Below are 12,143 nucleotides of genomic sequence, written 5' to 3' on the forward strand. Positions count from 1 at the left end.
AATCGGTTTAAGGATAGTTATAGTATTTTTAAAATACCGTTATTTTTTTGAACCTTCATCGCCCTGTATCTCAGAAACAAAGCAACTCCCGACATACGTTCATAGGAACTTTTTTTCATAAAACGACCTAACGATCACCCTGTATAGTTTCGTACCGTAGTTAGGAAACACCCTGTATATACAGTAATAAGAAGTCATAGAAAATTACAGTGAGGTACAAATTAACGCAACATAGCAAACAAACACTTAAAAACACTAAAAAACATTACTTATGAATTACAGTTTTGACAAATAGTTTGAGCCACTGAATGCTCATTACAAACTGGTTTGGAGCACGATTTACAGGCTTTACGAATTGTTATCTGTTTATGGGTTCGCTCTTGGCATATTTGGCAACTACCAACCACCTTTACACGTTCAGATGCATCTCGTTCACAAACTACTTGTTCTCTAACTGGATTATCTAAAGGAACAGGCATTCGTCGGTGAAGTACCATTTCTATAGCCTGACGAGTAAAATGATTACCAACAACTTTTGGAATTTGGGATCTTATTTGGATACTTGACAAACACAGCTCATTACCAAGATCTTTTAAAAATCGCCGACGTTGATCAGTAGCTTTGAAAGAAGGATTAGGTTCCTTGTATATACAATAAGAAGCTAAACTAGCAACGTCAATTATGTTGAAAAAAAATGCTAATGGCCAGCGATTTGTTCTACGTTTGACAGTATATTCACATAGCATTTGGTCCATAGTGTCAACACCGCCCTTAGTTTAGTTATAATATCTGTTAATTTCAGGCTTTGCAACAGAAGTATTATCTACTTCGCCTTTTGTGTGCATAGTTGATAAAAAAATCACTGCCTTGTTTTTTTTTTGGAACATAAGAGCACAATGTAGCATCTTTGATGAATGCAAAAATGGTTGAATTTATGGCTCTATCTTTTTGTGCTTGCATATTGAAAGGTAAAAACATTTTTATTTTTTCTAACTGTTAGTTCTACTAAAGTCATATTCCATGAATTTAAAGTACGAGCAAGTTGCAAACTTGTAAAAAAATTGTCTGTTGTGATATTTCTTCCTGATCCCTTATAATGTGCAACTAAGTCCAATACTGTTCTCTCACCAATATGTGCCTGACGTTCACCACCTGGTGGTTTTTCCGGTATATAGCTGACCCTTTAGAGAATAGGAATTTATCGCATCACAAACCCAAAAAACCGTTATTCCATATTTCGCTGGTTTCGAGGGAATGTACTGGGTAAACTTAGTGTGTCCTCTATATGGAAATAATTATTTATCTACTATAATACACTCTGTTGGCCGATAATTTATTGCCAAATTTGAATTCAGCATAATTCAGATATCTCGAATTGGAGCTGCTTTATCTGTCTTTCCACGTTCTATACGCGTATTCTGGTCATCAAACCGAATAAATCTTAGAAACATTTTAAAGCGATCACGAGGCATAGCTGCGCGAAACAAAGGGAGCGAATCCATCTTCCACATTTCAGAAATATGTTCTTTATTGAACCAATGTAAACCAGCAGTAATTAGAATTCCGAAAAATGCATCTAGTTCTACATCAGTAAATGGAATAAATACTTTTGGAGAAAATGTTTTCGGCGGCTTAGTTATTGCCAATAACCTTTGGTTAAATTCCTTCGTAACTTTATTCCCTTTTTTATTGCTATATTTTAGAATCAGGGTACACATTTTGGGGATATAATAGTTTTGAAAATGTCTTTGGGCGTATATAAAGGCTGGTGCACCACTTTTTTCACGCGAAATATTTCGTCCTACCGTTTGTCGTTGTGGTGTAGGTGAGTCATTCCACTGTAGAAGTGCCATCTTTACTAGTCCAATGGAATTGTGAAGCTAAATCTGGATGAAGGTCATCATCATCATCAGACTCCAAATCTTCTAGACCTACAGCAAGAACGTTTTCAACATTAGAATCCTCACCCTCTCCATCTGACAGTTGTGGAATATACTCCTCTTCATCAGAAGCAATAAATGGCTCTTCTTCTTCATCACTTAAGATATAAGTGATGTAAAGTAATAAGGCTTCTTCTAATTCCGAATAGGTCAACCTATTATAATATTCCTATTATTATTTAATTTACCTCCTTTTGTACTCTGTATTAACTTTGACATTTTACCTATTATGTAAAAATAATAAATATATTTGTTTTACCTTGTCTTTCGCCATCTTCCTCTTGCACTATCGCTTCGACTAGGACCGGCCTCACTATCCGACATTTTAACGTATAAAAAATACTTTAGATTTAACGTAATTCAAACTCTACTCAAGTAGGTACAACGCGTTACTGACGAATATGAACTGATCTTGTGCAAAAACATAAACAGTCCGAGGCGCCAGAGATAGGGAAAAACCCACACAGATGTGCATGTTTATAGTTAAGGGTAGAAATTCACAGAAAAAGCCAGGGCTCTATATAAAATACATAGTAGGTACCCGGGTACCCACGCCGTCCTTAGAAGGTGTTTTTTTCCCAGTCACGTAAGGGTTAAATTTGTCTATTAAACATTTGCAAATAAAAACTTTTACAAAAATCATTACAAAACGTTAAAAAATAGGCTACATACCATCATAACGAGAACCACGTGAAGCCGCCATCACAACAGAAAATAAACAACTGATTCCCAGCACATGTGCACAATTAAAGTCGACCGAATCGGACTGGGCGGCAGCACCTGCAGCAGCAGGAAGCTGCTTAAATAATAAATTAACGAAACTGGAAACATAAAACTGTTATGTCCATTTAACTGGACACTAGGTCCCAGGAGGATAATACACTAGAATGTCCCCATCGAGGTATCCTTCAACATCATTAAGAAAAGACTCAGGAAGGACACCTTTAAAACTATATTGTACTTATAGGTCTCATAGTGCCATGGTTGACCGTGGCTACGGTTTCATTGAGAACATTTGGCTCTGATGTTTCTCACTCGTCAGTCGTCAGGAGGTCTGTGGTGCAATGTTTATCTTTAAACTTGTACATGGTGATATTGATTGTCCCTTTCTTTTAAGCTGTATAATATTTATGGAACATTAAATGTTATACAGCTTAGACATCATGCCACTTTCAATGTTCCTTTTTATAGAAAATTCTATGGAATTCATAGGGCTATCAGTCGTTATAAGAGTTTTTTTAAATAAGCATTCTGTTATTGACTTCATTTTTGGTTTGGTAATTTTGTTGCTATTTAAAGATATTTGATTGTCAGTGACAAACGCTTTATCTTGTTCAATTCACTGAAAGTTCCCTCTATTTCTTCTTTTCATTATTTTTTCTGTTGACTGCAAATTTGTACTAACATAGGTATTGGTTATTAGCATTATATGTAGACCTAGATTTTTGCGTGTGTTAAAGTGCCTTCAATATTACGATTAAACGTAATGTTTATCCTTTCTTTAGAATTATCTAGGGACATTGACATATGCATGCAATCGGATTATGTCCACCTCAGGGTGCTTGATTACAGTGAGCCCCCCTTATCTCTCACTCTTTGGGGTTTTGACTCCGTCATCAAAAACAGGAGCTTTCATTTACAAAGATAATTTGATTTTTAAATGACCTTAAAAATCATCTGCTCAAATTCAAGGTCACCGTTGTTTATTCCCCATTGTACCCTCCTACCGTTGTAAAGAAAATTTTTTTGTTATCACTCGTTTTTCAAAAGTTATTTTCGTGGTGGTTTTGAAATGACCACTGACGACCTTGTAAAATTATTCCCCAAGGTCAGCGCGTCCGTTCTAATTATTAATGTCGATCTTTTCTACAAATGTAAACTTTATTTCATTAGAAAACTACTTACCAAAATCAAAAATAGAGGATATCATCCAAAAAAAATCTTAACTTTCAAATGACCTTGAAAATGAACCCTCCAAGGTCATCCCTAATTTCCCTTCTTTTCCCATCCAACTTTTATAAAATAATTTTTTGAGCACTCGTTTTTACAGAGCTATTAGCGTAGTAAGATTAAAATAAAACAAAACACCCTGTATACCTACATTATTTGCTTCTGAATTTTATTTGCTTATATTAATATAAAATGTTTTTTTTGCAGTAGTAGAAAACTGAATAGTCAACTAGAAAAAGCGATTCAAGAAGCCATGGCCGAGCTGGACAAGAAACAGTTACCTCCTCCGAAAACTGACGAGCAAGAGAAAGATAAGGTGACTTCTTCGATCACTAATAAAAAAGTTTTACCTGCGGTTAAAAGGGGACAACGATAATATTAATAAGAAAATTATCATTTAAATAGGACCAACATCGAAATATAATTCTTTGTTATAGCTAAACTATATATCACCTAGATGAACTTAACGCTTCTGATATATTAATATAGAATGATAAATAACCCACCGGTTTTTATTTGTTTTTTTAGGATATCACTGAACTTAAGGACACATCTTCAGTAAATTTCTATATAAAGATGTTAACATTATTCTTTGGATCAATTTCTGGGTGGCATTTTATCATTCTTATGTAGGCTGGTATATTGATTCCTAGAATATAAACAGTATCTATATTATTCATATACAAATTATATAATGAATATTAACTTATTTAAAAAGCGATCTGTAATAATACAAAAATATGGATATAAAAGTCAGCAAAAAAGGGCCTTAGATCGGTTTTAGTTTGTTTGTTTTTAAATTATTACTTATTTTTATTAATTCTTAACGAGTCGAGAGCTATATAATTATGGCAATTTTTTATTATCAGTTTTTGTGACATCACTGGTGGTACATAAAAAATCTCTTTTAGTTATTTCAAAGCGATCATTTTCCACACTTATTGCTGGAGGTAAATAGGTTCCATTAAGCAAAATGTATGATAGAAGTCTACGCCTTAAATACTCCCTTCAATTTATACATTATTATCCTATTATTAATCAATTACCTTTTTTCACAATACCGTCAAACGGGGTGGATCGGGACGACTATTAGATATTTATATTATTTTTTTTTATACAACTGCCGAACAAAGTTAAAATTTAGCAGAAAGTGACCGTAGTCCATACAACAGCAGAAAAAAAAAAAAATATAGGGTGTCACCGATTGACCCCGTTTTGGGGCGAATCGGGACCAAAAATTTAAAAAAATTATATTTTTCATATATTTTTAAGTATAAATCAAAAAAAATACTACAGTAAAATACAAAAACAGCCTTTATTTTACAGTTTTCAGTTACAAACTTATAAAAAACACATAAAAAAAATATTTTCAGAAATAATATAATGATATTAGATGGCATAAGATTTTAACTTCAATTGTAAAGGAAATTTGTATCCTCCTTGTCGCAATTCGGTTGGTTTAGGTAGTTTTTTATAAATTTGTTCCGGCGTAATCATGCAAATATCTTCCACTGTTGGAAAAATAAAACAATTTTTTATTTTTCGGTTTGATCTGAGAAATTTAACTTCAAAACTTTTACCAAAGAGTACCTTAATTTGCCCGATAAAATATTTGTCTACTTTATTTATCTTAAACTTAACCTCGACAAAATCGTCAGTGGCAATGCTATTTTCCATTGGATGCTGTACATCAAAGCACTCGTCCAGTTCCATTGCTTCAGATTCTGCTTTATCTGACTCAAGTTCGAAAATGTCGTCCTCTTGAGAGTCTTGAGGCACTGTTGTCTTGCTTGTTGACGGTTGCGGTTGCCCTTCTAAAAAATCTGTGGTAGAAATGCTTTTGCCTGGCTCGATTGTAACTTTCTTTTTCCTTGCTACAGTAGGCTTGCATGCATGCCTGCTTTCGTTAAGCACTTCTACCGTCACAGATTCCGTCATTAGGATCATCTTCTTCGAGGTTTCTTTCTGGTGGCAACCTTTTCAAAACTTGATTTCTATCGATGGGAATGATTCCCGTGCCACGAAAACCGCTTTTAATATTTTGTGTCAGAGTTGCTTCTAGTTTGCTTATAGCTTGCCTTAGTAAACTTAGAAAATACTCCTTCGGCAAAGAACCCTTGTGAGTCATTCTCATTTAAAGTCGTCAAACCAATAGTGAAAATCGTTCATTACAAAATATTTAATATTATGCAAAAAAACAAACAAATCATTTTCTAATCATGTTTTATAACACAATTTGGCAAAAGCAGTGCAAATTTTTTTTTATTTTACCCATTTTTGAGTGATTCTGCTTACTGAACTTTGTCAGGTTCGTCACTATTTCTTAAAAGTTAGAAAATTAGCCTTAGACCCAGGTTAAGAATTCTTTTTAAAACATTAATTATTGCAAGAAGCCGATGGGTAATTTATTTTTTTTTAGTTTCTATTTTTCTATAAAAAGCAATACCATATTTTATGTGTTTTTCTAAATAGTGACGAACCTGACACTGATGTAACAAACCTGACAATGATGCTAAAAATTGATAGAAAACAAACACATTTAAATAATAATTGTTTTTTTTTTATTAAATGGCTCCAATTACAAAAACGTTTAACCAAAAATGTAAATTCTAAATTTAACCAAACATAACAAAATAAACTCTAAATTTTAAGTAACTCATAACAAATAATAAAATACTTAGGTTAAATTAGTTGATGCCTTCCCCATTTTCAAGCCAAAACGGCGTTTTAAACTGTAAAATTCGTTTAGTTGCATTAGTAGGCGCTTCAATAGAACCCACTATATCTTCAAATTTATACCAGATCTTGTCTTCCTTGATTGGCCAAATGTATTTATTGACTCCTACAGAATGCAGAACTTTAACTTCACAGGATTCATCGTTATTTGTATCAGTAACAACGCCCGGATATATCACATTGTTATATTTAACAAGCAGCCATTGATCAATTTTTACATTTTCAAAGGTCACAGGTAAAAATTGTTGTTGTTGAAGCTGTTGTTGAGGAGTGGTATCTTCTGGGTTATCGTCTGAATCTACAGTTTCACAGTCTTGATAATACATCCGTTGCAATGAATGACAATCACATGTTGTAGGCAATTTCTTGCAAAAACACGATAATTCGCGTCCATATAAATCGGACTCAGAATCTTTCAAAATAATTTGACCTACTTTCATAATGCCTTTAGTCATTTTGTAACGATTATTTATTTCTTTTTTGGAATCAAAGTTAATGACATCTTCTAAATCGATCCAATAAAGTTTCACATTTACTTTTCCTTGAAGAATCCTAAATAACGCTTCTGCATCTGGAATGTCATTCCCTTTACAGACAAGTCCATCAGCTACTCTTTTGACTGCAGCCCCAACACCATCCGGAGCACCCTTACCATGCGAAGCCTCTGTAAAGTTCCATGAAGCATTTGAAAATCCATAATCTCTAAAATATGTATTCAAATAAAAAAATTGTCCTTGTTGCGGTATTGTGATGTTGGGCCATCACTAAAGAAGTTAACAGTTTGCACACCATTTTGTTTTAGTTCTTCTAAAACAGGACGTAAGTGGGCCCAAATAGCAGGAGGGTCATGCCGAGTACAGGAAGAAATGGTACATATACTTTCAGGAGGTTTATTGTCATAGTAAACTACAACGGTATGGAGACTGGCCTGGTTGTGTGAGGAACCGAAATGCATTGCCTGTATTTCTGAACTCATTTTGCATGAGTAATTTTCAGAAAAATCTATATGTACAGCAGCCTCTTTATAAGTTAGTTTAGAAATACATTTTTGCCTTTGACTGGCTTGATGATTTTTTTTAAAGACATGCCAACAGAACATTGTTTTTAGTTCTGCATTAAAATTTGTGCATAGGTTCTTTAGCATTCCAGATTCACGGATAAGCTTTGTTTTATTAACAAAAAATGTTTTGTCTGATTTGCTCCTTTCCTCTTTTTCAAGTTTCCAAAAGTTCCAATTAACTAATTTATTTGGATCTTTAATATCCGCGAGGATTATAGCGGCCTGATCTTGGCATTTTGGGCAGATATTTTTCATGCAATCTTTTGATTTTACGTCACACGTAACCAGCTTACATACGTTTTCGATGTTGCGTTCTGTGCATATTTTTTCTTTTACTAAAGTATCCAGTTTATGCTGTATATTGGAATGTTTTTTGCACAAGCAAGAATCTCTATCGGAAAGTTTTGGTTTCACAACCCAACAAGGTCTATGCCTGCAAAATGTCGCAAAACTAATTTTACTACAAGGAAACTCTTTGCAAAACTTTTCATAAAGATTTTTAAGGGTTTCCTTTAGCAATCTTTTCTGATATTTGATCTTGCCTCGTGTTACTGTTTGCTTTTTTCCCGGTGTTAACGTAGTTATGTCATCTCTATTAAAAAAGTCTCGTATTTTTTTATGAAGTGGATGTAAAGTAAGTCGACATCTTCCTTTCCCTTTTGACATTGTAGTTGAAGAATGACATTGGAGTACCTTTTTAGTTCTTGTTAAAAATGTATATTTTTTGACAATGGTTCCACTAGTGGCTCTAGAAATAATTTGCTTTTCTTTTTCGTTGTTTGTTTTTGAGTAATTGTCTTTTATTTGTGCAACTAGTGCATTATGAAAAACTAGAGTTTTTTTTACAGTTTCAGGAACATTATATCCTTTGGTATCTTGGATGGCTTTACTGTAAGGACTAGCTGTTTCACTTTTCTGACTCCCTGCCACAACATTCTTTTTCTGGTATCGCTGGCAACGTTTCTTATACTTCCGTAAAGGCTGCTTTGTTTTTTCCAAGTCCTTTTCCAAACGCTTGATTTTCCTGTATGCAGCAGTTCTGTCCTTGCGAAGTCTCTTTCTTCCGGAAGACCTGTTAGCCTCTAAGTAAGATTGATTTCTTGGAGGTTCATTTACTATTCCAACATCTTCCATAGGAATATGATCGGGCAGGGGTATCGGACTTCCCGGTGGAGTATTTTGCTGAAGAAATTGGTCCTGTTCACGTTCATGTTTTTTTATCTGCCGACTTTTCTGTTGGTACAATCTCCATTTTTTTCTTTGGTAACGCTGCTCCCTATCGGAAAGTTCTTCTATAGACTTTTTGGACTTCTTTGCCCTCTTTCGGCTTTTTTCCAAATATTCTTGTCTTTTTTCGGGGTTTTCTTTCAGTTTTTCTCTATAACGCCTTGCACGTTCAGCCGGTGTTAACGGCATTGCTGAAAATAATGTCTACTTTACTACTTTTAACGTCAGGTTCGTCACGAACTTGTCAGCTGCGTTACGAAAGAATAGTAACGCAGCTGACCGTGACGAACCTGACATTTTATTAAAAATAAGACTATTTGACTATGACCGGCGACCGGAATTTTATTGTAAACATAACCTAACTTTTAGTTTGCTTTGGTTAACAAAATACAATAATTAGTTTTAAGAAAATATAAAGAAATTTAAAGTTATTTGCGTGACGTAACTGACAAGCAATAAACATACTCACCTTAAAGTCACAAGAAAACACTTTTTTAAACACAGTATTTAACTAAAAAAACACTTTCTTTACACTGCGTAGCGACACTATGGTTTCATTTAGCAAGCAGGTGGTTAACTGGAAATAGTAAATTGGTCTATATAAGAATTTTACGCTTTCTTAATAGTAGTGACGAACCTGACATATTTTTTAGAGACAATACTTTGAAAGAATTTAATAAATACGAAAAGCAAAGACGTGTTTCCTATAGGCGAAAAGTTAAAAATTAAATCAATATTTTTTAGTTATCTAAGTAAAGCCTAAGTAAAAAACAATTCCTTAACGAAAAATCATGATAGTATGAAAGCAACTAAGAAAGAGACCGTGACGAACCTTGACATTTTGTGACTTTAAAATGAAATAAAATTACATTGATAAAATCAAGATATATTATTTCCTAAACATGTGATTAATCCGTGTTTAGTTTTTATTTTAAAACATCTAATCGACACTAACAAACAAAACCTGAAGAAAAAAGTCTTGAAGACATCAAATATCAAAGTTAAATGAGAATGACCCTTGTATTGTTTTTTCCAACCTTCTAAAGTTGACCTCCAAGCCTTTTTCATCGGGCCAAAAACAGACACGTCAAGTGGCTGTGTTAAATGGGTTGAATTTGGCGGCAAAAAAGAAAACCGAATATTATTTTCTTCGCATAATTCAATCACCCTATGCGACAAATGAAATTATCGCCAATGACAACCCTTGGCGCCGGACACCTCTTCAAGAAAGGTAGAGCTATGGAAATGAACCAGTCTTCAAACAATGGCTGGTCGAACCAGCCACTTTTATTTCGTCCATACCGCGCACCTGGTAGCCCATTTGTCAACCATGCTAGCTTTTATAAACAACAAATGGGGGTAGTAGATGGCCATCACCACTTACTGCAAACATCACTAATGTCGATGTTTTGTTGAATTGATGATCCGTTCTGGATGCCTTGTTTTTCTTTTTACGATATTTCCGTCCGGGATCATGTTTCATCATAATTGAATCGGTGAGTTCGAAAACCATACACGTCCAAAATCCGCGTTTCGAGAAAATCAATAAAAACCTTTTAAAGCTAAAACTACTTAGCATAGACTATCGGCATGCATAGAAAAGTTGTAGATCTCATGGTTGGCAATGTGTTTTTAAGGGTAGTTTTTCAGAAAAAAAAATGAACTACCAATGACAGATCAAAAGGAGGGACGGACTTGTACGGTTTTTGAACTCAATTCTGTATATAAAAAGATATAGGTAAACATTTATTGATTTTTTATATATTTATTCAATACAGAGGAAAAATACAACTTGAAAACTAATATCTCAATCATTTTAATCATCATTTTCAGCGTTTGTAGTTTTCCATGAAGTGATGTGGTAATAAAATTCCAATGCTTCACCTTGGGTATAAGTCATTACCTTCTTGATGTCCAGAATGTTTTTTCATTAATCGGAACAGGTTCTTCATATGCCTTATTATTGAGCAGAGGTGGGCTGTTCTTATATTCTTTGAACAATTTAAATGTTTGGAAGTGTAAACCATCTATATATTCCCACGTTTTAACATATCCTGAATTTAAACTCTCATACAGGAACTGCCTATAGTTTGACACAGCAAACGTTTCCCTCTTAGCACCGGTAGCTCGAGTACTACATGTTTTTTTATAGTAATCAGGCCACAAGTTCTTAAAATTAGTAATATCAGTGTATCGGATCTGCTTCACAGTATATGGCTGCTTGTTCCTGGAGGTCAATATTAAGTCCTCATATTCTTCTGGGGTGTAAATTCGATCATGTTTTTTAAAATTCTGTTTCGCACAGCCAAAATCCCGGTCACACGGCAAAAACGAATGGCCTCTTACTGGAAAATAATGATAAATTTTGTTAAATCTCTTGGTTGCCTGTAATGCTAAGAGGAAACGAACCATTGTTTGGTTTCGGTTCTGCCCTGCACATCCATCGGAAAATAAATGCAGTTCAGTGATTTCAGGGGGTATATGTTTCATTATGTAATCATTAAGAAATGTACACACTTCATTAGGTCCCTTTTGACCTTGACCTTCATGGTAAGTATAAAAATGGCCAGTATTATCCTTAAGGTTGTGTTTTGTTGGTTGTGTTTTGCCTACCTCTAAGATCGTTTGGTGATTTACCTGTCAAAAGTAGGGTGTTCAGGCGCTGAACTTGCCAGTGCGATATGGCATGAAGACTTATAAATGCCTGTTTGCATACGGAAATTCTATTTGAGCCTTCTAAGACAAAGTACGAAAAGTTTGATTTTCTTTCTTGTTTGTTTTCCGCACTTCTCACGCGATTTCTCTCGATTTGTTTAGCTTCCATTAGTCCTTGTAAATAAGTATCTGGTTCATTTTTTGTCGTACGGCTGAGTAGATTAGTTAACACGCTTTTTCTTTCTTTCTCAGTAAACTGTTCCATGCATTTCTTTGTACAACTAAAAAATAAAACAGCTATTTTGATTTAAACCCAACTTGTTGCTAAAATTTACTAGCCTGACTTATCCCTGACTAGCAGTACTTCGGGTGTAAGTGCATTATAAGTACATTGAGTGTACTTATTAAAAAAACTAACCATACTAACCCAAATTCCTATACAAAAATATTTATTTGATAAAAAAAAAATAAAAAAATAAAAATAAATAAATAAATTAAGTCCACTAGGTTATCAAACGATATACGTATAATGCGTTCTTCCGAATTGCTGCTAGTCAAAGTGTTAAACTTATTAA

At 34.1% G+C, this 12,143-nt stretch overlaps 1 protein-coding gene across 3 annotated transcripts in view; it reads left to right on the forward strand.

Annotated features, from left to right (window-relative positions):
* LOC126744869 (uncharacterized) overlaps positions 1 to 11,920 on the forward strand; it is a 539,903-nt gene extending 527,983 nt beyond the window's left edge. For 2 of the 3 annotated variants that reach the window (XM_050452434.1, XM_050452436.1), the window contains one exon: positions 4,098 to 11,920. In XM_050452434.1, the coding sequence (XP_050308391.1) occupies positions 4,098 to 4,266 (169 nt within the window). In that variant the 3' untranslated portion in view covers positions 4,267 to 11,920. The remainder of the gene's footprint in view (positions 1 to 4,097) is intronic. The other variant, XM_050452435.1, reaches the window with a different exon arrangement.
* The last annotated feature ends 223 nt before the right edge of the window (positions 11,921 to 12,143 follow it).

Source organism: Anthonomus grandis, chromosome 15 (genome assembly GCF_022605725.1).
Source record: "Anthonomus grandis grandis chromosome 15, icAntGran1.3, whole genome shotgun sequence".
Lineage (NCBI taxonomy): Eukaryota > Metazoa > Arthropoda > Insecta > Coleoptera > Curculionidae > Anthonomus > Anthonomus grandis.